The following is a 26,780-nucleotide window of genomic DNA, read 5'->3' as shown; positions in this document are numbered from 1 at the left end:
CGTGAATGCGGCCCCATGCTCCAGAAATACTGTGTCGATCTCTTCAGGGATCTTTATTTTATAGTCTCTGGTTCTAGGCCTTTGATGAGACTACACAGTGCTGGGAGCAGTTTCCGGGTGTGGCTGTCAAGCTACTGGAAAACTGGGGACCTGGGGGGAGAAGGGTTAGTCCCAATCCGAGCAGGCTTGAAGACCTCAGCCAGGGTCCTGCGTACCTGGGTTCCTCTGCCAGTTCCTTTATGGGTGAGGCTCATTTGAGGGTGGGGAGAGTGGCCTTGAGTATGGCTTTGGTTGGGTTCTGGAGGTTTTCGTCTGCCAGGGCTCTGTTTGGGGTGGGTAGGGAAACTCAACCCTTCCCACGAGGTGCCCCAGTAAGACAACCTGGAGAGGGGTCAGGAGACTCTGCATCACTCTCTTCTGGGAGAATTATTTTATAGTATCTGTATGTGTGGCCAAGATATTATAAAAATGTAATATAAAAATAATAAAAAATGCTAATTTCAACCCACATGCAATTATAAGCATATAATTAATGAAGAGGCAATAGAAACAAAACCAGTAAACTTTGATAGCAAAAAGTTTACTTAAGGATTTCGAGGTGGCAATAGGAAAAAGAAGAGATACTAAAACAAGTAAATTGGTGGGATTTTCTTGCAGCAATGCAATTTTATTTTCAAACAAAACAAAATTACAAAAAATAGTACTAGTGGATTACAATCCAATATACAGTTAATTTTTATAGGATCCTTAGGAAGTAATTATAGACTAATTAAAAAAACGAGAAAGTTATAGTAACTAGAATGTGAATTATTCATGCCCGAGTCACCTGGTTATTAAAGAATGTCACCTACTTTCAAGAAACATTTTATTTAAAAATTAGCTTTGTGTGACTTTTGGAACCAGTCTACTAATGCCGTTAAAGAAATATACATAAACAATAATAGAGTTTTGATTCTATGAAATATTATGAAAGGAATATAAGAAATAAGGGAACTTGCAAAACCCTATGAACTTTGATGTTTACTGAGGGACCTGTAAAATTTACTAAGTTCCGGCCAAGTCCCAGTTAGAGTCACAGCTGGTAAATTCTAATGAAACAAATACAAGTCTGGAGAGCACAACTGAAGTGTTCCTGTGACTATCCCCTGGGAATTGTTAACATGCACTTGCTGACTATCGTCCTTCTCACTGTGTGGGCTTCCTGTGTCCAAGGACAAGGTAAGTTGAAAACAGATATAAAAATAGATAAGAATACTATAATACTGTATTATTTATTTGCATGTATCTAAAACTTGAAGGATTTGAGGGAGCAGAAACCTCTTTTTAAACTGTCACATACAATAACCACTGTACTATCACTCTGACCCCCACAACTACAAAACATTTTGGCAATATAAAAATACGCTTACAAATTCTTTAGATATATGTCTCAAAATATGTACTTCATTCAAACTGTATTAAGGTTGGTTCTTGTATGAATACTCTTTCTGTCTTGGGCAAGAGGAAAGAACAACGAGAAGAATTCGAAAAATGCCTGGAGAACTGCAAACTCGCTCTAGCAGGGCAGAGCGAAGAAGTGTCCAATGGTCTCTTTATTTTTTTTAAATTTTTTATTAGTGAAACACCATGAGGTACAGTTGTAGACTTAAGAATTTTGTGCTTGGGTTTCAATTATACAATGATCAAGTACCCATTCCTCCACCAGTGCCCATTTTCCACCACCACGAGTCCAGTATCCCACCCCCCCCCCCCCCATCCTCCCCATTCGGCCCTGCCTCTGTGGCAGGGCTCTCCTTTTTGTTCTCTCTCTCTTCTTTTGGGTCCTGTGGTTTGCAAAAGAGGCAGTGGGTGACAATCATGTTTGGTCTATAATCTGCTTTTAGCATGCTTCTCCAATCCTGGAAGGATCCTCCAAACACCCTATATTTGGTGCTAACTTCTCTATCTGAGCTCCCTTTTCCCCTAGCACATGTGGCTGAACTCCAAGTCATGGAGCAAAATTCCTGGTACTAATCTCAGCCACTCTTGGGTGTTAGTCTCCTATTTTGTAACTTTTTGTTCCCCAGATGAAAGCAATCTTTCTATGTCTATCCCTCCCTTTCTGACTCATTTCGCTTAACGTGATACTTTCCATGTAGTACCATGTGTATGTAAATTTCATGACTTCATCTTTTCTAACAGCTACATAGTACTCCATTGTGTAGATGTACCAAAGTTTCTTTAACCAGTCATCTGTTCTCGGGCACTCAGGTTTTTTCCAGATGCTGGCTATTTTAATGAGTGCTGCAATGAACAAACAAGTGCAGATGTCACTTCGACTATACTTTTTTGCCTCTCTGGGATATATTCCCAGGACTGGTATTGCTGGGTCAAATGCGAGCTCAAATTCTAATTTTTTGAGAATAATCCATACTGATTTACAAAAGGGTTGGACCAGTCGGCATTCCCACCAGCAGTGAAGGAGGGTCTTTTTCTCGCCACATCCACACCAGCACCGGTTGCTTTTGTTCTTTTGGATGTGGGCCAGTCTTTGTGGTGTGAAATGATATCTCATTGTTGTTTTCATCTGCATCTCTCTGGTGATTAACGATGTAGAACATTTTCTCATGTGACTTTTAGTCATTCGGATTTCTTCTTTGAGAAAGTTTCTGTTCATTTCCTCGCCCCATTTTTTGATGGGGTTGGGTGTTTTCTTCTTGTGGAGTTCAACCAGTACCTTGTATATCCTTGATATCAACCACTTGTCAGATGTGTATGTGGCAAATATCCTTTCCCATTCTGTAGACTGTCTTTGTATTTTGGTCACTGTTTCTTTTGAGGTGCAAAAGCTTCTTAGTTTAAGATAGTCCCATTTGTCTATCTCTGTTTTCACTTGCTTGGCCAGGGAGTGGCGTGACATCTTTGAAGATACCATTAGCTTCAATATGATGGAGGGATTTGCCAACTTGTCTTCAATGAACTTTATGGATTTCGGTCTGATGTTGAGGTCTTTAATCCATTTTCATCTTTCTTTTGTACATGGCGTTATGCAACCTGAGCCGCCTTTTTTGAATGTAGCCATCCAGTTTTGCCAGCACAGTTTGTTAAAGCGGCTTTCCCTGCTCCACGTCACTTTTCTTGCCCCCTTATCAAAGATTGGATGATCATATGATTGGGGGGAGTTATCAGTATATTCAACTCTGTTCTATTGCTCTACAGCTCTGCCTTGGTTCCAGTACCATTCTGTTTTAATTATTACTGCTTTGTAGTAGAGTTTGAATTTAGGGAGGTTGATTCCTCCCATTTTCTTTTTCCCAAGAATTTTTTTAGCTATTTGTGGGGGCTTATTGTTCCTTATAAGTTTCAGGAGTGTTTGCTCCATTTCTTTGAAGAATGTCATGGGTATCCAAATAGGGGTCGCATTGAATTTGTACAATGCTTTGGGAAATATTGCCATTTTGACAATGTTAATTCTCCCCATCCACGAACAGGGTATATCTTTCCATTTCCTCATGTCCTCTTTTAGGTCCTGAAGTAGTGTTTTGTAGTTTTCTTTGTATAATTCCTTTATTTCCCTAATTAGTTAAGCTGATTCCTAGGTACTTGATTTTCTGGGGCACAATTGTGAACGGGATTGTTATCTTCATGTCACTTTCTCTCTTTCAATATTTGCTTATAGGAAAGCCATGGACTTTGGGGTATTGAGTTTATAGCCTGCAACTTTAGTATACAAATCCATTGTTTCTAGGAGTTTCTTGGTAGAGGTTTTAGGGTTCTCCAAGTATAGTTTCATATATTCTGCAAATAGTGAGAGCTTAATTTCTTCCTTTCCTACCTGGATGCCCTAAATATCTTTTTCTTTCCTAATCGCTATTGCAAGTACTTCCAGTAATATATTGAACAGTAGTGGAGAGTGTGGGCATCCTTGTCTCGTCTCTCTTCTCAAGGGGAAGGCTCCCAATTTTTCCCCATTGAGGATGATGCTTGCTGTAAGCTTGTTGTAGATGGCTTTAACTATATTCATGAAAGTGTGCTCTATCCCCGTTTTGGTGAGGGTTTTCATCATGAACAGGTGCTGGGTCTTGTCAAATGCTTTCTCTGCATCTACTGATATGGTCTTATAATTTTTAACATTTTTTGTTGATATGATGGATTATGTTGATTGATTTCCGAATGTTAAACCATCCTTGCATCCCTCGGGATGAATCCCACTGGTCATGGTGTATGATCTTTTTGATGAGTTGTTGAATTCTATTTGCTAGTATTTTGTTGAGAATATTCACATCCGTATTCATCAGGGATATTGGCCTGTAGTTTTCTTTTATTGTGGTGTCTTTGTTTTCTTTTGGTATTAGAGAGATAAGAGCTTCATAGAAACTGTTTGGGAGAGTTTCTGTTTGTTCAATTTCCTGGAAAAGCTTGAGAAGAACTGGCAATAGGTCCTCTTTAAATGTTTAGAAAAATTTGCTAGTGAATCCATCTTGTCCTGGGCTTTTGTTTTGGGGAAGAATTTTGATTACAGTTTCAATTTCCTTGATGTGAATAGGTCTATTCAGGTACTCTATATTTTCTTGATTCAGCTTTGGGAGATGATAGAATCCAGGAAGTTATCCAATTCTTCTAGGTTCTCTTGTTTTTTGGCATACAGAATTTCGAAGTAGTCTATGATCATCTTTTGAATTTCTTTGGTTTCTGTTGTGATATCCCCATTCTTATTTCTGATTCGATTTATTAGGGTTCTATATATCTGTTTCTTTGTGAGTGCTGATAATGGTTTATCTATCTTATTTATTTTCTCGAAGAACCAGCTCTTGGTTTCATTGATTTTTCGGATTGTTTATTTGGTTTCCATGTCGTTGATTTCTGCTCTAAGTTTTATGATCTCTTTCCTTCTACCTGATTTGCGCTCCTTCTGTTGATCTTTTTCTAGGATCTTGAGCTGTGAAGTCAAGTTGTTTATGTGCATCCTTTCTTCCCTCCTGAGATAGGCTTGCATAGCTATACATTTTCCTCTTAATATGGCTTTAGCTTAATCGCATAAGTTCTGGTAGTTTGTGTCTTCATTCTCATTTGTTTCCAAGTATCTTTTGATTTTGTCCTTGATTTCATTCCTGATCCACTCATTGTTCAGCATTGAGTTGTTTAATTTCCAGGTGTTTGATTTGGTTCTCCGTGACTGTGTGTGATTCACATCTATTCTCAATGCATCATGGTCTGATACTATTGTTGTTGACACTATTTCTATCTTCCTGATTCTATTGAGGTATGTTTTGTGGCCTAAGACATGGTCTATTTTGGAAAATGTTCTGTGAACACTGGAGAAGAATGTGAATTCTTTCTTTTGGGGGTGTAAAGCCCTGTATAGGTATATAAGCCCTTTCTCTTATATTTCTTCTTTCAAATCCATTGTTTCCTTGCTGAGTTTTCTTCTTGTTCATCTATCCAGAGATGATAAGGCGATGTTGAAGTCTCCAGCTACTAGTGTGTTGCTAGCAATGTTCTCCTTAAAATCTGTAGCAGTTGTTTTAAATATTTAGCTGTTCCCTCATTAGAGTGTGATTTCTTCCTGTTGTACGTATCCCTTGAGGAAGAGAAAATAGCTTTTGCTGTCCCTTCTAATCTTTTTCAACCTGAAGTTAATGTTGTCGGATACAAGTTTGGCCAACCAGCTTTTTTGCGGGAGCTGTTTGTTTGCAGGATTGTTTTCCATCCTTTCACTTTGAGTCTGTATTTGTTCTGACTGTTGAGATGAGTTTCTTGCAGGCAGCAGAGTGTTGGGTTCTGTCTCTGAATCTATTTTGCCACTGTGTGTCTCTTATTTGGTGAACTTAGACTGTTGATTTTGAGAGAGATTATTGTTATGGGGTTTTGTGTCATCTTTCTGTAAGTGTGTGTTGTGCTTGTAGGGTGTGTCTTGTCTTTTAGTAGCCCCTTTAGGCCTTGTTTTAGGTTTGGTCTGAGTCTATGAAGTTCCTGAGCTGCTGTTTATCTAGAAAATAGTGTACCGTTCCTTTGATTTTGAGTTTAGCTGGATAGAGTATTCTTGATGAAGCATTCATTTCAGTGAGTTTTTTTCACTATATCCTGCCATTGCCTTTGAGCTTGGAGGGTTTCCTCCGATAGGTCTGCTGTGACTCTAATGGATGCTCCTTTGTATGTGATTTCCTTCTTTGACCTTGTTGCTTGCAGTATTGAATCTCTATCGCCATTCTATGATATGTCTTGGAGTGCTTTTGTAAGGGTCTCTTTTAGCTTGCACCCTTCAGGCTCCTTGAATCTGAATGGCTGCATTGTTGAGTTCTGGAAATTTTTCAGCAATGATTTGTTTAACGGTGTTTCTTTCATTGGGATTGTTTCCCTGAGCTTCTGGTACTCCAATGATTCTAATGTTGTTACTCTTAGAATCATCTCCTAGAACTCTGATTCTCTGTAGAGCTATTTTGAGGTCACTTGCCACTGCTTGTTGTTTCCTATTGGCTTGGTTCAGCTGGTCTTCCAGCTCACTGATTCTCTCTTCAGCTGCGGTCATTCTACTATTGAGGGCAGAGACTGAGTTTTTCATTTCATCTATGGAATATTTTATTCGTGATATTTCTGCTCTCATTTCTTCCTGTAATTTATCGATATTTTCTGTCATGCTACTGGATATCTGTCTGACTGTTTCATTGAGTTGATTGAACATCTTCATGACTTCATATCTGAATTCTTTGTCAAAGTGGTCCCTTGGGTGAGCAGTATAGACAGAGACTTCTGGATTCTTTTTGTTGTCATCCCCATGTGGTGGGGATTTGCGTTGTTTCTTCATGTTGGTATGCAGGTTTGGGGACTTGGTTGCTTGGTATGGCTAAACTACCTGTGGCCGCATGAGCGGCAGCCTGATGAAAAATAGGTCACACCCACTTCTACAGAAGCCACGCCTACTTCTGAAGAGGCCACAACCCCACATGAACCTGGTATGTGTGGGGGGAGTAATGACTGGGTAGAGGAGAAGACCAGCACAGCTTGTCAGAGAAGTAGGGGAGAAGAATAGCACAGCTTGTCTGAGAGGACACCTGGGGGGCTTTCAGGGAGAAATCCAAGTCCTGGTTTCGAGTACCGGTGGATGAACTGACCTGGGTTTGGGAGAAGATCAGCACAGCTTGCGGGGCAAAGAGGAAAAGGCAGATGCTCAGGGCTGCTTTTCTCCCAGCTTCCGAGAGGACGACCATGGCCTCTTTAATTAACTATCCTATGCACTCACATCTAGTGCACTCAGTACAAAGAAATCATTGGCGGCGGGTGGGGAGGGAAGGGGTTACAGGAGGGTCATAAGGACATCAAAGCTTACTTGTTCTGTCATGTGTGTAAGTCCAGTGGTCATAATCTCCAGAGAGGAATGCAAGGCCAAGAAGTCTGGCACCATGAACTATAGCCCCTTGAAACTGGAGTGATAAGGGGATGTGAGAGAATGCCTGCATCCCCAAGCTGAGCTGGGTTAGGGATCTGTGAGAAAGGGAAGATTGCATCTGTGTAATACAAAGATCTAAAAGGCAGCCAAAGGAAGAGGTGTTAACCCTTTCCAAACCAGTCTGGACACTGGAGTCATGGCTTGATCATTTTCATGGGGCCTGTGTTCCTGACTGCTTGTAGGTCAGTCCCCAAGGAATCATCCTATCTGTTCTCCTTGGGCACCAACCGTTGGTATTTAATTAATTAATACTTAACCTTTGGGAGTGATATAATTTTATAAACTTTTATACACAAATATTAGTTCAGATTCATAAGTCAAATTCATGAAGTCAACAAATATAAAGCTTATATGTTTTTTAATTATAGCTTAATAAAAAGAGATGGGGGAGAAAGAGACAGAGAGAGGAGAAAGAGAGAGTTTATCATACTACTGTACCAAAGCCTAAAATGGTACATTAGTATGTCAGGCTAATTGGTGGTGAGGGAAGAAGTTTGAGGAAGAGGGTGAAAGGGATACTGGGGATGTTGGATATTAGTGCTAGGAAATGTACACTGGTGGAGAAATGGGTGTTGGAAGACTGAAACCCAATCATGAATAACTTTGCAATTGTCCATTTCCTAGTGATTCAATACAATATTTTAAAATAAAATGTAAAAATAAAACATCAAAAATGTTGCCAAGTAAAATGAAAGGTTCCAATAAATAACAATAAATTATAGTCTAAATGTCACTGGCAAACATAAAGTAAGGTCTTGCTCAAGGGGCTGGACCACATGCCATGGATTCAGTCCCTGCCACCACATGGCTTCCTAAGGAATGTCTGGTGGCCCCTTTCACCAGCCAGTCCTGCTAGACCAAGCATTGAACCACTAAGCCTACATACGTGGGATGAATGATGCCAAGCATGACACCAGGTCCTGAGTTCTAATTAGGAAGCCATCATCTTCCCGCCCAATACTATTTGGATATTCTTACTCCTAGGGATTTACAACATGTGTGGGTACAGAATTAGGTCTTCAAGGTGGTAATTAAGATAAAACTGATTTCAAGACACATAGTGAGGCGGTAGCAATGGTCCAAAGTTAACAGAATGGGAGAAGTTATCTACATAACTGAATTGGGTAGGGGATAAGTGGGACTCCAGTAAGTGACTTAAAAATACTTTGACTTTTTACAGTGTGAAAAGTATTAATAAAAAATTGTTTTTGCATCTTCTTAGCATATATAGTCATATGCACATAGTCGTATAGACTGGCTTCAAAAGAACTGAAACATCATGAGGTCCTTTTGCTTTGGTGGGATGGGTTCCCGTAATTGTGATTAGACCTTGTTCCTGGCTTATGTGCTCAGGGGTCACTCCTGGTGAGGCTAGCAAGAAAATAAGGTATTCCAGTCAACCAACCTAGGTCAACTGCACACAAGACAAGCAAAAAGAGATCCGGATTATTCCAGTTTTCAGATCCTAGTGCAGTAGAATAATGAAGCTACATAAATAGTAAGTTCATTAAATAAATATTAATATTAAATAGAATCATCTGTTGCCATAAAATGCTATTTATTCTTTTAGGAGGAACTTGTGACTTTCCCAAAATAAGACATGGAAGCATATATAATGAAAACAGACATGAGCAACAGTTCCCAGTTGCTATTGGAAAAAATGTCTACTACTCCTGTGAACAGAGCTTTGCATCTCCAAAACAGTCAGTCTGGACACGAATCGAGTGTACAGCAGAAGGATGGTCCCCAGCTCCACTGTGCCTCAGTGAGTAACCCGCTCCTCATTGTCCGATGGAACCAGGGATGTTCTGTGAGCAGAGAGCAATGCCTTATGGGGTGACAGAATTTACAGAAATATAGGAGAAGGGCTTGAGGAGCTCACAAAGATATTTCCTTTTATATAAGTTCTTGTAGCATATAATAAGTAAAAGAAACCAGTAATTTACAGATGCTATAGACTATAAGTTCTTTAATTTAGTTTTTTTCCAATCTGGAGAAGCCAGTGTTCTCTTTTGAACATCTCTCTCTCTCTCATTCTCTCTCTTTCTCTCTTTATCTTTCACTCTCCCCTACTTTTCTTAAATTTTTGCAAAAAATTTAATGAATTATTTCATTTGAAATGCTAATGAGAATAATTTCAAGTGCCAAAAACTTAGACAGACTTTTTTGAAAATTATATTAAAATTTTACCTAATACGTGGTTTTTCTTTGTTTTTCTTTTTTGATATTTTTATTAAAGACCTGTGATATACAAAGTTGAGTTTCAGGCATATAATAATTTCCAATACCAATCCCACCACCAGTGTCAACCTCCCTCTACCAGTGTTCCCATATTCCTGACCCACCCCAATCACCACCTCATCCTCACTTGTCAAAAGTGTCACAGGCACGTTACACAGTTTCAGTGATTGCTACTTAGATGTCCTGATTTCAGTGTTGCTGAGTCTGTGTTTGGGATCTCTGGATGACTATAACACTCACCCATATCATCGGTATGACTCAAGCCCTGATGCCTGTTCACCCAATACTTTGCTTTCTCTTCTTCCCTTCTTGATTTCTGTCTTTGTCTCTAAACACTGGGGCCTCCGGTGATTTAGGCATCTCCCTTTTACTACAATACAATGTCATCAACCACAGAACATTCTGTATTTGTCTTTCCTTTGGCTCACTTCTTCCAACATGAAATCTTCCAGTTCCAATCAATTTGCAGCAAATTGCATGATTTAATCATTCCTTACAGCTGGTTGGTATTCCAAATGTTTATATACTACATTTTCATAATCCTTTCGATGTTATTGGACCCCTATATTAATTCCATACTTTAGCTACTGTACTGATTGCAGCAATGAATAACGGTGTGCATATGTCCTCTTGAGAGAGTGTTTCTGTGTCCTGGGAGTAGATGCCTAAGAGTGGTTTTGCTGGGTCCTAACGCAGGTCAATTCTAAGTTTACTGAGATCTATCCATACTGTTTTCCACAAGGATTGTACCAGGCAACATTCCAACCAGCAGTGGATCAAGTTTCTTTTTCATCACATCTCCAACAACACAGATTGTCCCCACTGTTTTTGATATGTGCTATTCTTACTGGTCTATAATGATATCTCATTGCCATCTTGATTTGGCTTTCTTTGATGAGAACTGATGCTGAGAATTTTTCAGAAGTGATTCTTCATTGACTTCTCTCTTCTCAGAGGCCACAGGAACACTCTCAGCTATATTTTGGGGTTATTTTGTGCCACGACTCCACAGTCTTTGCCCATGTACATCCATGTATGCGGCACTCTATGTGCTACATCCCTTTGAACTACATATGCAGTCCTCAAAAGATTTTTTCTTCTTAGTTAGCTGAAGGAGCTTTATTATTTGCTCTAATATTTTTCATATTTTTATTTTTAATAAGCTGATCTTTTATTTTTACCTTTATATTTAGATGATATTAATAGTACATTTATCATCTTATACTGCTTGGTTTGGGGGATCTGGGCCACAAATATCTGTGCTCCGCCATCATTCCTGATGATGCTCAAGGGACTATCTTTGGTAAAGGAGATTGAGCAGGAGTTATCTGAGAGCACTTTATCCCTATCACTAAATGCAGAGGAAGAAAAAAGGAGATAAATTAAATGAGGAGACAAATTAAATGAGGAAGTAAAAGGAGATTAAAGTTATCGCCTACTCTAGAAAGTATTTAGATCATTAAGTGAGATAAAGCAGAAAATTTTTAATGTATAAAAAAGTTGAGGAATTAAAATGGTTCCTAAATGCAAATGAGGATTAATTAAATTACATATAAGTTTGTTTTGTACTGCTTGTTATGACTAGTTGACTGAAAATGATCAAAAAATTTTTCTTAAAGGAAAGTGTGTGAAGATTGAAGATTGCCGTATTTCACCCAGGATCCAATAAATCCTTCCAAAGAGATTAATCACATGTTGCTAAAGTTTTAGTCTTGTGTGCTTATATGTCTATATACATATAAGCATATACACACATATATATACTTGTGTGTATGTTTATGTATAAATATATTATCCCCTTAAGATTGGTTGCCTTCTGCTTTAAACCTCATCAAATGTGGCATGCTACTCTTGGTATATCATTGGTGTAAAGTATGAGATGCTGCGCATTCAGAGCTGCCAGGTCCAGGAAAAGCTTTATTCTGGCAGTGATAAAGTTCTGGAAGTTTTGAGCTGCTGGGCTGGCTTCATGGTGGGGGAGTGAACCTCACCCACTCCTCCTCTGGGTTGCCCGAATAAAACTGCCTGGCAAGGGATCAGGAGCCATCTCTATGGTATATCGTTCTGAATTTATATATTAAGTTTGAAAACATAATTTAATTTAATTTATTATGTGCTTTGTAAACTTTATCTTAATGTTGGCACACTGTGATGTGTTTTTTATTTCAAGTCATGTAATATTCTTCATTTGGGTTTTTAGGACACTGTGTTTTGCCTTCTGTGGAACATGGCCACTCTGATTACTCACAAGTAATACATTTGGAAGGCGAAACTGTGAAAATTACCTGTGATATAGGCTACAATCTCCCAAATAATCAGAGGAGTATTACATGTACAGAAAGTGGCTGGTCCACTGAGCCTATATGCATTCCGTACTGTAAGTAGAATCTGACCTCTGCAATCCATCATTTCTTTCTATTTATAAAGCAGTTGCTAGAAAATATGTACATTATAAATTTTGTTGTTATTTTCATCTTTTTAATTATAAACTATTAACAATACCTCAGTAGACATAAGAAATCTCTTTCTCTTTATTTGTGAGTCTTGTAGTGGTTTATCAATCTTGTTTATTTTCTCAAAGAACTCTTGGTGTCATTGATCTGTCATTGTGTTTTGGGCTTCCTTCTAGTTAATAACTGTTCCAAGCTTTATTTCCTTCTTCCTACCAAGTTTGAGCTCCTTTTGTTGGTCAGTTTCCAAGATCTTAAGTTGTTTGGTTAAATTACTTAGATGGGCTCTTTCTTCCTTCCTGATGAATGCTAGTAGAGCCTAAACTTTCCTCTTAACACTGCCTTTGTTCTATCCCACAAGTTCTGGTCATTTGTGTGTTTATTCTCCTTTGTTTCCAAGAATCTTTGGATTTCCACTTGACTTTCTCTCTAAGTCACTGGTTGTTCACTAGTACTTTGTTTCATTTGTATGCTTTGTTTGATTCTCAGTTTCTGAGTCTGATTCAATTCTATTTTCAGTGACTCATGGTCCAAAAAGATAGTCGAAATCATTTCTATCCTCTTAATTTTGTGCAGTTATGTTTTCTGGCCCAGTGTGGTATATCTTGGAGAATGTCCCGTGTGCACTGAGATGTGTATTGAGCTTTTGCGGAATAAAAATTCCTATTTATATCTACTCATTTCCCAATCTCCATTTCTTCTTTTCTTCCCAAATGAGTTACAATCTTAATTAGGACCACTTATGATTAATGAGTTTTTTCCACGTACTTCACCATTGCCTCTTTGTCGTTGGGAGTGACACTTTCATTAGAATGAAATTCATTATGTATCTCTATGTCAAATTCAATCTACTTGGAGTTTGCTGAGATCCTTGAATATAGAAAGTTTTTTTTTATCAATTAAGAAGATTTAAACAATCACTTGATAAAAATTCATTTCTCTTAATATGTTGCCTTTTAACTTCTTTATCCCTCCCCCTCCCCGAAGGCAGCGGCCACGCCCATGGCAAAGAATGCAGGTCTATTGGTGATGGTCTTAAAAGACCCACTGGCAAATGTACAGTTCTGCTCTTCAAGATTCCCACCACTGGTGGGATTCCCAGGCCTCAACCCGCATGCATGAGGCTCCTATGTGTTCACAGCTAATGTCCGGCCCAGGGCCACCCCTCCACCTCCCTCCTGCCCCCTATGGTGCAGAGCCCACCGACCCCCTCCCTCCCTGACACAGGCTTCCAGACAGCAGGCGCGGGTGGCAGTGTGCCCCAGGCCAGGAAATGGGTGACAGGCGCAGACACCCAGCTGCTCTTGGATATCTCTTCCTTCATATCCACAGACAGAATAGGAGCTTTGGAGGAAAGCATAACGAAGTTCCTGACCTTACAAAATAAACAAGCCACCCCCCAAACAAATATGATCAAACGAAGCCCCAACGAAAAAACACAAAACAGCTCTGCAGACACTGCGGCATGAAGAGCCTGGTCGGGGCTGTGTGTGGGCCGCACCCGCAAAGATGGCATTCACACACCACGTCAGACTGGCGCCTCCTCCCACCCTGGGTGGGGCCAAGCCCAGAGCCCGTGGACCAGCACTTGCCGGCAGCAGGATGAGGCTGCTCCCTACCCGGGTACCACCAGAATGGACGGAAGCTAGGCCAGTGTCACCAGATCCTGTGACACATGCAGAGTAAATAGAAACTGACTGAGCCCGGGCCCAGGGGGAGTCCGTGGGGAGCATGCGGAAAGAGGCGCCCCCAAGAGCACTTGTGTGGGGCGAGCCCAGGCAGCTCACGGTATGGGGACAGGGCTGCCTGAGTGGTGCGCAGAGGGCCCAGGCAGACTCTCCCATTACGCTTCTGGCAGCAGGACAAGGACAGGCACAGGGACATCCTGGAACTCAGGACAAAGAACAGTATCATGGCAGGGTGCGCACCCCGGGGGTCTCTATACACGCTGGCTGCCGGAGTCATGAGAAGCCGAGCACATCCAACAGGCGGGCTCGGGCACCCTGGAGCAGCAAGAAGTAGGGCTCCGAGGGGCAGGCAAGACCCCCAACCTTCCCGGCTCAGGGCTCCAGTGACAACAGTCCCACAGGGCCAGCCCACCACTCCTCTGTGGAAGCCCACCCCAGCCTGCAGCCTAGGGGAGACAGATGCCGGCGGGCGGGCATGGCCCCCGGAGTCCTGGAGCCAGAGCGAGACCAGAGCTGCAGCTTCCCAAGAATGTCCCGTCCAGGCTCCCGCGTCACTGGACGCCCTACTCCTCCACGTATGTCGAAGGGAACCAGCCGATCCGGCCGTGGGTCTCGCCCTTCCACCAGCCCCGGTTGTAGATCTTCACCACATCCCCCTCCCGCAGCGAGAGTTCCCGCATGTCCCTGGCAGTGAAGCTGTACCTGGACATGGCCCTGCGAAGACTGGGGACCAGCTGGAGGCCCTAGTGGTCAAGTGCTCCCGGGACTTGTAGGGGTGCTTGAAGGTTGTGTCCAGCTGCTTGAAGCTCTCCTTGAACGAGTGGCACTGGTAGTACTCCACTAGCTCCAAGGAGGCTCTCGAACTTCTTGGCCTCAGTGATGTGGATCCAGTCGTCCTTCTACACCACCTTGATGTGCTTCACCTCGTCATTGAACTTGATGCTGATGGCAAAGTGCTCGGGCTCAGCCGGACACTCCCAGATGAGGTAGGTGCCGCTGGCATGGGACTTCAGCAGGGTGTCCGTCTGCTGCCTCTCCACTCCCCATGCTGCCCACGAACCAGGGATACATGGTGTAGTCAAGCTCGCAGGAGGGTGGTCGGGAAACAGGCAGCCGCCGGTCTGCGGGGCATGGCTTCACAGACGTGCTGGGGAAGCAGTCAGACTCTCGGGTCAGCACCAGCTGGCCCTCCCACCACAGGAACTCGGGGTCGCCCTTGAGCAGCCCGATGATGTCGCCCATCTGGAATGTGAGCACCGGCTTCCGGGGGGCACGGGGCTGCCGTGGTAACTCTGCACAGCCACCGTCTTGGGATCTGGTCCCGCTCTGGGTGTGTCCGCATCTGCAGGGGAACCTGTCTTTCAGGGCAGTGTCACCGCCAGACACTCCTTGTGTGTGCCGACACTGCACCAGGTGCACAGATATCCCTGGTAAAAAGTGCCCCTGAGCAGCATGCGGCAGGTGCGGCACCTGGTGGTCCTGGCGAATGTGAACATCTGGAAGGCGTGCTGGTTGGCACCGGCCTTGTCGGGCTTCACATTGGACATAACCACGTGAAACTGCTCCATCCACTTGCACTTCATGTCCTTGGTCTTGCAGAAGAACTGGAAGCCATTCTTGCCTTGCAGGTGGATGAGGTAGAAGCCATAGGACCATTTCTTGATGTCCTTGTTGTTCATGGGGTCTTCCAACACCTTGTGGGCCAGCAGTTCAATGATCTCCTTCAGCTCATAGCTGTAGCCCTGCCACTGGCACACAATCACCACCTTGTCAAACAGGAACAAGTACCCATCCTGCTTGGTGTGGTTGACCATTAAACGCACCTTCAGCTCCCCATCTTGGCCGCCCAAACTCCTCCAGCTTCAGCTGCAGGTTCTCAATGCAGCTCTGGAACTTGGCCACTTTCTTCAGAGTCTCCTTGTCCCTCTTCACCTCGTTTATGTACATGGCGAGGTCCTGCATAGCTTCCAAAACTTCCTTGAGCTGCTGCCTGTCCAGCCGATCCGTGGACTAACTCAGGAGTTCCTTGAGCAGCAGGTGGTACTTGAGCACCCTCTGCATGGGCACCACCTGGAGCTTGAACTTCACGTCCTAGACCTACAGCGTGCATTCCTCGACCTTCTGCCTCACGTCGTCGCGGGTGGCCAGCAGCTGGTTGAGCATGTTCTGGGCATGCTCCATGCGGCTGCAGTAGTCCCCGTAGATCAGGAGCCACTCCTTGAAGTCCAGCGAGACGGTGGCCGGGGAGCCGCCGCCCGCCAGCATGGTCACATTGATGGCCCTCAGGAAGCTCTGGTGCACCTTCATCAGGTCCTCCAGGTTGATGAAGATGGTGGCCATGTCCGCGGGACTCAGCAACGGCATGAGGGGGCCCACATAACTCTTCTGCACGCCCTCCAGTGTGTCGCAGTACTTGGCCTCGTTCTTCTGGATCTCCAGCAGGCAGCGGCTGCGCTTGTCATCCCGGCTCATGCCCATTTTCATGGGCGGCTGCGCCTCCATCCTGATGACGTCCTCTTCCACGTCGTGCCGTCATCCTCCACAGGACACAGCCGTAGATGTCCTCGTCCAGGTCATGTTCGTTGGCGAACTCCTCCAGGCTGCAGCAGATGTCACCTTCATTCTCCACCGTGTCCTCCGAGGGAAAAGGCCTTCCCGAAGTCCCGGACATGGAAGAGGTCAAAGGGGTGGAAGAGGTCAGAGCTGTGGAGTCCAAACACGTCATGGCCCACCCGGAGGAAGGTGCGGATGTTTCTTCCGACACAGGACTTGCGACATCTGCGGCCAGAAGTTGCTGTCCTTGGGAACCACGGAGTCGGGTCAGAGCTGGTGCAGCCGCTGGCACAGTAGCACGTGGTCGTGCAGCGCCTGCGCCAGGTCAAAGACTGTGGCCCTTGGCTAGGTGATCTTGCTGCAGGATGCGGCAGTCCACGAGCCAGTGGCCGCACTCTGCCACCACTGCTCAGGGCGCTGCGCTGGCGCGAGTGCAGTGGCCACTGGGCATTCCAGCAGCTCGCGGTGCCCCGCATGCCGAGACAAAGCCGGGCCTGCCCACTTTGTTCCCGCGCAGGCTTCGCGCCTCTTCCCCCCCGCGCCAGACTCGCTCCGGTGGCTCCGGTGCTATTACTTCATTATTTTATCTTCCTCAGATGTAACATTCTTTGACCTATTGAGATCACTGATTCTCTCTTCCTTTACAGTCTTTTGTTTAAGGACTTCCTTTAGCAATGATTTAAGAATTCTTCAGGCGTCAAATTCTTTTCTTTTGCCCAAAACTAATTCTTTTTCATCAATTTCTAAAAAATAGAAAAATTAAAGTTGACCAATTCTACAGCGATTTTTAAATAGTGTGTCATGTCCTTAAGGTAAAGGTAAAGGTAAAGGCCCTCCCGTTGATCATCAATTTGCTCGAGCGGGCCCAGTAACGTCTCCATTGGAGACTTTGTTGTTACTGTGTTTGGCATATCGAATACATCGAATTTGGCATATGTTGTTTCTGTGTTTGGCATATCGAATACGGGTGGCTTGCCAGGCTCTGCCGCGCTCGGTAGCTTGCCAGGCTCTCTGAGAGGGGCGGAGGAATCGAACTCGGGTCGGCCATGTTGGCTGTGTGCAAGGCAAACGCCCTACCGCTGTGCTATCACTCCAGCCCTTAGTCTCATTATTTTAAGACTAAAACATCTGGGGACTGAGAAGACCCTTGCAGTGCTGGTTCCTAACATAGAGCTGAGAGGGATGGGAAACAGGAACGCAGAAGGTGCGTGAGAACCGCCCTTTGTCCTCGCCTATCCAATCCAGGCATCACTGGGCATAGGGGACCTTTCCAGGGCCCCAAGGTTGAGAAAATTGATGCAGGGCCAGTTCCTAGCATTCATAATTATTTCATTCATTATGATTGGTTTATGAAATGGTACAGCACCACAACTGTATCTCAACATCAACAGGATTCTTCCACAAGAGAATTGTGAAATTTTGTGGACAGCGTAGGGAGACTGCCAGGGTTGTTAGTTTAGCAGACAGCTCTCAACTCATTAAATATATATATAGGATACTTAAAAGATATTTGGTAAGTTGTTATTTGATAAATTTTCAGGCATACTCTATTATTTTTTTCTCCAGTAATTTAATAGGATAGAGGAAATACAATAAAAATTCACAATTCAGTATATAAGAATAGCTCAATAAATATAGTAATATTCCTCCTTTGAAAATAAGAAATTAAAAATTCCCTGTTTTCCAATTTCAATAATAAAAAGATGTTTCCCATTATCTTAGATACTTGAAAATTAAAATTTATTATTAAGGGCCAGTGATGGTACAGAAGTTGCATGCATGGAGCCAACTTTGATTATTTCCCAGCACTGAATATGGTCCGCAGGGCACTACCAGGAATGATCTCTGAGCACTGAGCCAGGACTAAGTTCTGAGCATTGATAGGTGAGACCTATAATTCTCTCTGCATTACCCTCTCAAAAATATCTTCCAATGAATAAAGCAAGAATAATGTCTTTATAAATAAATAGTCTCAATGATTGATTTGAGTTATTAATAAAACTATTCTTTTCTTTTCTATCTTTTCTCTCCTTTCCTTTGCTTTTCTTTTTCTTTTCTTTTCTTTTCTTTTTTGAACTACACCTGGTGATACTCTCTGTTACTTCTAACTGAAGAATCAATCCTGGTGGATTGTGGGAATCATATGGAATGTTGAGATCAAATCTGGGTCTGCCATTTGCAACTCAAGCACCTAACATGACATACTCTCTTCCAGCCCCAGAAATATTACTCAGGGGTATATGTTCAACCAAACATTCTGTTTTCTATATTTTAGGGTGTTTCTGAAAATTAAAAAATTAACTAGATATTAGTATGCACAACAAATAAACCCTGCTATCTGCCTACATTGCTTTGTATTAGAGTAAAAGACAGGCCTATGATTTCTAATGATGACGAAAAACATAAAAAGAAAATTATGAATGATAAAATCAGTACTGTCATCACACAAACAGAATGGGACTAGGCTTAGAGAGAATTCATTAAATATATGTGAGCAGTTTTCATCTTGGAGAGGCTAAAAACAAATTTATGTGTTACATGACTCATAAGATACACCCATACACATATGTTTGAGCAGTATGTGTGTGTGTATAACCTTCAGGATCAAATAGAAACCTTTAACAGGCAAGGCACAAGATTTATCACTGAAGCTCATTTCAATGCCAAAGATATAATAACTTCATTCGCAAGGGCCTCATGTTCCCATACCTCTATCAATTAAATTTTATAACTTTTCTTGTCCTTGAAACTCATGAAATAAGTGTAAACATACAGGATATACTTTATGTTTAATAAGATTTCTAATTAATTCCTTTAAAGCTCTGACTATAGTTACACTTCTTTTTTCATTACAAGTCAAACCTTGTGATTTTCCAAACATACCACATGGAGCCCTACATGAGGAAAGCAGACACAGACCATACTTTCCAGTACCTGTAGGAAAACAGTTCTACTATCACTGTCATGAAAATTTTGCGACGCCTTCCGACAGAACCTGGGAATACATCAGGTGCACAATAACAGGATGGAAGCCAGAAGTGCCTTGCCGCAGTGAGTAAATGTTGTTTTTACCACGTATGTGGCAATAAGACAAAGAGATAGATTTGATGTGAATGGGAGTGGAGAATATCTCCTCAACAGGGGGCTACAAGGACTATAGAAGGTTATGCAGTATGGGGGTTGCAACTCAGAACCTAGGACATACCAGGCCTGCATTCCAGCTCTTTGAACCTTTTTCCCACATCACTGCGCTGAATTTTAGAAGCAAAGTAAGTCTTTGTACCAGGAGAGTTTCTTCCTGGAAAATTATCTAGAAATATCAATAGTAAATTTTTAACTGTATCATGTACATATTTTAACTACAAAAAGAAAAGAAATATAAATAAATAAATAAAATTAATTTGTCTTTTAAAAAATTATTGTATAGTAAATAGCATAGATATTCACTATGCTTATGCATCCTCAGCTAAGACCAATGGGAAATTATTAAACTTTTATTTTTCATTTTAATATTCATTAGGAAAATGCCTCTTTAGTTATTTGGAAAATGGAAAGTGGATATGGATAACAAAAGCATATTACCAGGGTGAATCTGTGATACCTCAGTGCAATAATGGCTTTGGTCTTCCAAATGGGGAGAAAGTAATGAAATGTACAGAGGATGGCTGGTCCCCTCCTGCCAGATGCGTGCGTATCAGTAAGTAAAGGGGTCTGAGCTCCCAGTTTATGCTTGTTTTTGTTTTTAAATTCATTTGTATCAATTGCAAATAGTTCATATGTGCAATAGATTCTTTCTTATTTTTCTGCTTATATAACTTTCATTAATTTAAAGTTATGTTTTATTTTTAAACTTATGTTTTATTTTCTGCTTACATAACTTTCTTAATTTTAAACTTATGTTTTCTGTGTATGAATGGATACCATACAGATTTCTTGATAACTATGTGTCACAAATGTAGTAAAATAGAAAAAAATGTTGAAATCTGTAGGAAAGACTCAGGTAAGCAAGATGGCAGGATAGGAATGACTTCTCCAAATGACCTGCATGCTGACAAGCACCCCTATGACTATCACTGTGGGATTCAGAGACTGTTGCATAAATATTTTCACATAGTTGGTAAAAATTGATTCTGACATTAAAGAGGCTCAAAAATTATTAATGGATCCTACTAGTCAGTTTTCTGATCTAGAAACCCCACTTCCAAGACCCAAGGAAACCCTTGCTTGTTGACTCTTTTCGCTCATGGACCCAATTAATTCCCTGCACATTTAACTCACACCCAATCCTCATGCCATGACCTGTCCCATTTTTCACTGTAAAAGCCAAGCATTTGTAGATGTTGAATAATTGCACACAAATAGCCAACTCTAAGTCTTCTGAAAAGGAAAATACAGCATTCAGCTTTGATCTTAAGAAAGCAAAGAGGATGCTATCTATAGCTGGATTAATTCTGCAAGTGTGAGAGAAAACGTACTACCATGCAATGTCTCCAAACAGGAAAAAACCATGTAGGATTCATAAACAGAGGCTCATAGGAAGTCTTAGAAACCCTAGCATTGCTTATAGAATGTATTTCTCTCTCAAAGACAGTAAGTAAATTCTGTGTAAGAAAACACAAAATCGATTCCAAGGTACTTGATTTTCTTAGACACTAGTATGAACATGGTTTTTTAAAATATATTTCTTCTCTTTCATAATTTGTATATAGGAAAGTCATTGACTTTTGAGTGTTGATTTTGTAGCCTACCACTTTACTATACAAACCTATGGTTTCCAGAAGCTTTTCGGTAATGTCTTTAGGATCATATTGTCCACAAATAGTGATAGGCTTCCTATCTGTATACCCTTGATATCTTTTTCTTGCCTAACTGCTATGGCCAAAACTTCCAGTACTATATTGAATAGGAGTGGGGAGAGTGGGCAACCTTGTCTTGTTCCAGATCTTAGAGGGAAGGTTTTTAGTTTCTCTCCTTTTAGAATAATGCTTTCCATGGCTTGTGGTAGATTGCTTTGACTATATCGACGAAAGTTCCTTTAGTGCCCATTTTGCTGAGAGTTTTCATCATAAACAGGTGCTTGATCTTGTCAAATGCTTTCTCTGCATCTATTGATCTGATCATACGGTTTTCATGTTTTTTATTGATATGATGAATTATGCTGATTGACTTGCAAATGTTAAACCATTCTTGCATCCCTGGGATGAATCCTACTTGGTCATGGTGTATGATCATTTTGATGGGTCGTTGGTTTCTTTTTGCTATGCTTTTGTTGAGTATCTTTTGCATCCGTGTTCATGAGGGATATTAGCCTGTAGTTGCACCTGTATACTCATTGCAGCACTGTTCACAATAGCCTGAACCTGGAAACAACCTCAGTGCCTGAGAACAGACGACTGATGAAAGAAACTTTGGTACATCTGCCTAGTGAAATGCTATGTAGCTGTTAGGAAAGATAAAGTCATGAAATTTGCTTATAAGTGGATGGTCATGAAGAGTATTATACTAAGTAAAATGAATCATAGAGAGAAGGACAGACATAGAATTATTGCACACATTTGTGGAATATAAAATAACATAACATGAGACTGACATCCAACTTCAGAAGACACAAGGACCAGGAAGATTGCTCCATAGTTGGAAGCCTGACTCATGAGCTTGGGGAGAAGGCAGCTGAAATACAGAAGGGAGCACTAAGTCAGTGATGGTTGGAGGGATCATTCGGGATAGGAGATGTGTGCTGAAAGTAGATAAAGGACAAAATATGATAGCCTCTCCGTATCTACATTGCAAACCATAAAGCCCCAATGTAGACAGAGTATGGGGGAAATTTTCTGCCACCGAGGCAGGGAGAGTTTGGAAAAGGGGGGAGGATATAATGGGGACATTGGTGGTGGAGAATGTGTACTGGTGGAAGAATGTGTGTTTGATCATTGTATGACTGAAACTCAAACATGAAAGCTTTGTAATTGTATCTCACGGTTATTCAATTAAAAATGTAAAAATCAGGAAATCATACAGTTTGTTTTTATGTGTATAAATCTCGAGTATTGTGCTATTTGAACTTACTAAGGGGGAAAGGGAAGAAAGAATGATCTCTCTCATCTGCAGGATATAAACAAATAGTGCAGGGAAGCAACACATGCATTCTCTAAGCTTTTAAAAAATATTCCACATGTGAAAGAATTTATTCATGAACACTATATACCTGAAATTCAGCTATACATTAGTTTTTAACTCATGCCTTAATTCTTCTTTTAAAATAAAAGAATTCCCACTGTGTACATCCTCCTGCTGACTCATTTCAATCAACACAGTCTCATCTCAGAATGCTCTGTCTCATATGTGGGATATAAAGAAAACTTGAAGAGGAATACCAAATGACCAAAGTCAAGAGAGATGAGGAGCAGGAGAGTTGGTCTTCATAGGAAGATTGGCACTGGGATAGGGATGAGTGGGATAAAGTAGGAGTAGGAAGGGAATACTAGGACAATAGATAGGGGGAAAGTGCCAGCCACAGAGGCAGGCGAGGGTTGGATGAAAAACTGGGGACGCTCCTGGAGGATAGTGGACTGAAAAAAGGATAAAGCAGTATATGTCTGAAACAAAAAAGGAATACAAAATGTTTTAATTTAATATTATCAATAGGACTTAGCAATCAAAAATCAAAATAAAATGTTTTATTATTAGACTTAGACCATAGTATCATCTACTTCCATCTACATTGCAGAAAATGTCAGGATTTCACCAGTTCATATAGCTGAGTAGTCTTCTGTTGTGCATATGGACTTTCATTTCTTTATCCACTCCTCTGTTCTTAAGCATTTGGGTTATTCCTGGAACTTGGTCATTCTGGATCACCCTATAATAAATGCCAAAGTGCAAATGTCTTTTCTCTCAATAGTGTTTTTGGTAGCTTGGGATATATGCAAGAAGTGGAATTGCCACTTCTGATTATTTTCCAAAGAGGCTGAACCAAGGATCATTCTCACAAACAGCGGAGGAAGGTTCCTTTTCTATACATTCTTGTTAGCTCTGATTTATTCCCATCTTTTTGACATGTCGTAGTCTCACTGGTGGGAAGTCATAACTTGACTTGCTTTTCCCTGATAAAGAGAACTTTGGGTAAAGAAAACTTTCTCATCTTCCTTTTCTTGAGACTGCATTGACTATTATGGGAAATTTATTACTACATCTAACCTATTCTATATAATTAAAAATGCCCTACAATGGGCCAGAGAGATACTGCAGTGGATAAGATGTTTATCTTACTTGTAGTTGCCATGGGTTCAATCACTGACTTCCCATAAGGTCCTCTGAACACTGCCAGCAGTTTATACCTGAGTGCAGAGCTGGGGAATGTCCTCTGAGCATTTCTGGGTGTGACAATCAGTCAATTGATATCACTATATCACTCTATCATTATCACCTCTTTGTTCATCGATTTGCTCAAGCAGGTGAGTAATGTCTCCATTCGTCCCTGTCACATGCTAGTGTAGCCCGATGGCATATTGGGGGCTCTTTCAGGTTTAGGGGAATGAGAACCATCACTGTTACTGTTTTTGTCATATTGAGTATGCCACGGGTAGCTTGCCAGGCTCTGCCGTGTGGGCAGGATACTCTTGGTAGCTTGCTGAGTTCTCCAAGAGGGATGGAGGCTATTAGGGGAGCCTCTAATCACCTTTACAGATGTCCGCAGTCAGGCATATATGCGGGCAGGATACTCTCAGTAGCCTGCCAGGTTCTCTGAGAGTGAGAACTAGACAATAAGTACTTCCGGAAGTTTGGTTTTACATTCTCTGGACCGTGGCCATTGATGGGGTTACACGGCAGTTGGTGAGTGTAACTGCCTAGCTACTGGAAGATGGGGTATTTAGGTGGAGGAGGCACAGTCCAGAACCAAGCAGGCTTGGAGATCCCAGCCCTGGGTCTTCACACCTGGGTTCTTCTGCCGATGCCTTGTGTGAGGCTTGTCCCACTGTGTGGAGAGTGGTCTTAGCATGGCTGTGGCTGGTTCTCAGAGGTCTTCAGCTGCCGAGGCTCTGCTAGGGGTGGAGAGGGAAACTCAACCTGCCACCCTCCAAGGAGCCCTGGTGAGCACAGCCAGGTGCCGGGCAGGAGACTCTCTCAATATATTATATAAATTTACATGTTATATATTTATTTATTTTATATAAATAATATAATTATATTATTGATTTGGAGAGCCCGGCAAGCTACCGAGAATATTCGATATGCCAGACACAGTAACAACAAAGTCTCCAATGGAGACGTTACTGGGCCCGCTCGAGCAAATCGACGATCAACTGGAGGGCCTTTACCTTTTACATTTATATTATTGATGATAATCAATAATAATATTGAAATAATATTATTTTTAATAATAATAAAACATCACATGCATATTGACAGGTACAGCACTGTATATGTAATATGATTATTTTAACAATGATAATTCTTCAAACCTTTAACAGTGGAAGTGTTTCCAATTCTTTGCATTTTGTTCTGTTTTAATTATTGATGCTTCTCTTTATGTTTAGAAAACATAGAATCTCTTTGGTTTAGTGGATTTCCAGGTATCAGTTTCTTTAGGGCACAGTGTGAATGAGATTGCTTTATTTTTGCTTTTCCCTTTTCCACTGTTAGCATATAAAATGCATTCGATTTCTGCCACTTTCCTGTATAGATATATTGTTTCTAGGAGTTTTAGTAGTTTTTTTTAGGGATTTTGATAAGTGTGATATTATGTTACATGCAAGAAGTGTGATTTACTTTTCTGACTGGATTCCCTTTAATATCATTTCTTGTCCTATTGCTGTGAAAAGACTTACAAGCTAAGTTGAATTGTACTGAGAGTGGGAATCCATTTCCTGGGCCTTATCTTTGAAGAAAATCTGTCAGTTTCATACCATCGAGTATTATCTTAGCTTGAATTTGTAAATACCTTCAAGTTATTTGAGGAAAATTTCTCTCTCTATTTTATTCAGGTTTTTTTTTTATCATAGATGGGTATTTTATCCTAGAAGGAAGGAAAGATTAAAGTCATTGATGCAGAGAAACATTGGATGAAATCCACGTTTCCTTACTTGTATTGGTGTGATATATTTTATTGATTTGCATACAAATCAATATGCAAATGTGATGTGAGTCCAACTTGATCATAGTTTATGATTCCTTTAATGCTTTGTGGGCTGGGGTTTGGTTCCTCTTGGTTTTGTTGAGGATCTTACCATCTATGTTCATCATGGGTGTTGTTCTTTAAGTTTCTTTTATATACTGTTTCTCTCTGTTTTTGATATCAGGATAACAATGGCCACATAGAAAGTGTCAGGAGTCTGAGCTGGAGTGACGGTACAATAGGTAAAGGCACTCTGAATTTGGCCAACCAGATTCAATCCCAGAAATCCCATATGGTTCCCTGACTACTGCCAGGAGAAATTCCTGAGGGCAGATCCAGGAGTAAATTCTGAGCATGTGGGATGTGGTATCCAGGCACAAAACAAGACAAAAAGTGTCAGGATAATTCCAGTTTCATTGACCTTCTGAAAGTCATTTAAGAATAAAGAAAAGAAAAAGTTCTTTGACGGTTTGGAAAAATTTACTAGTAAGCCCTATTGAATGGGGCTTTTATTTGTTTATTTATTTTACCTTCTAAGATTTTGTTTAAATTTTTATTAGTGAAACACCATGAGTTACAGTCATAGACTTACAAATTTTTGGATTTCAATTATACAATGATCAAATACCCATCCCTCCACCAGTGCCCATTTTCTACCACCATGGGTCCCAGTATCCCTCCCACCCCCCACCCCCCCATCCCACCCTGCATCTATGGCAGGGCTTAATGGGGCTTTTATTTTCAGTATGACATTTTTGGTGGTTTTTGGATTTGATTATTATTTTGTTGGGTGGGAACTGGGCATCAAAAGTGAAGCTCAGGGACTCAGGGGTCACACAGGCATTTCATCATCAGCTATGGTGGCAGTTTAGTGTAAAAATACTGATGATGTGATGTTAGTCAGATCCTGTGATGCTAGAGATACTTGGACACTCCAGAGGAGTGTGTGGGAAGTTGCAATCTTTGAGAGACCATGCTGTGCTGGTTGTTGAACTTGCATCTGGACCAACCTAATCATGTGTCCTAATCACTGTATTATTTCCCAATCCCTTGAGGGAGACTTACAGTTATTATTTTCATTTCCTCATTAATAACTAATGAGGTCCAGTAACGTCTCCATTGGAGACTTTGTTGTTACTGTGTCTGGCATATCGAATACATCACAGGGAGCTTGCCAGGCTCTGCAGTGTAGGCGAGATACTCTCAGTAGCTTGCCAGGCTCTCCGAGAGGGGCGGAGGAATCGAACTCGGGTCGACCATGTTGGCTGTGTGCAGGGCAAATGCCCTACTGCTGTGCTACGCTCCAG

At 41.5% G+C, this 26,780-nt stretch overlaps 1 protein-coding gene and 1 pseudogene across 1 annotated transcript in view; one reads left to right on the top strand and one right to left on the bottom strand.

The window, feature by feature from the left end:
• Nucleotides 1-1,078: 1,078 nt before the first annotated feature.
• The window catches only part of LOC130020109 (complement factor H-like), a 91,958-nt gene continuing 66,256 nt past the window's right edge, over nucleotides 1,079-26,780 (top strand). Inside the window, exons 1-5 of the mRNA XM_056110759.1 lie at nucleotides 1,079-1,218; nucleotides 8,997-9,191; nucleotides 11,868-12,044; nucleotides 19,215-19,409; nucleotides 19,879-20,055. Coding sequence (XP_055966734.1) covers nucleotides 1,092-1,218; nucleotides 8,997-9,191; nucleotides 11,868-12,044; nucleotides 19,215-19,409; nucleotides 19,879-20,055 — 871 coding nt within the window. The 5' untranslated portion in view covers nucleotides 1,079-1,091. The remainder of the gene's footprint in view (nucleotides 1,219-8,996; nucleotides 9,192-11,867; nucleotides 12,045-19,214; nucleotides 19,410-19,878; nucleotides 20,056-26,780) is intronic.
• Nucleotides 14,357-18,556, bottom strand: LOC130019907 (guanine nucleotide exchange factor VAV2-like; annotated as a pseudogene).

This window comes from Sorex fumeus, unplaced genomic scaffold (assembly GCF_029834395.1).
Source record: "Sorex fumeus unplaced genomic scaffold, SorFum_2.1 ptg000010l, whole genome shotgun sequence".
NCBI classification, from domain to species: domain Eukaryota; kingdom Metazoa; phylum Chordata; class Mammalia; order Eulipotyphla; family Soricidae; genus Sorex; species Sorex fumeus.
Note: the sequence above shows the minus strand (reverse complement) of the source record. Positions and strands in the feature narration are given on the sequence as shown.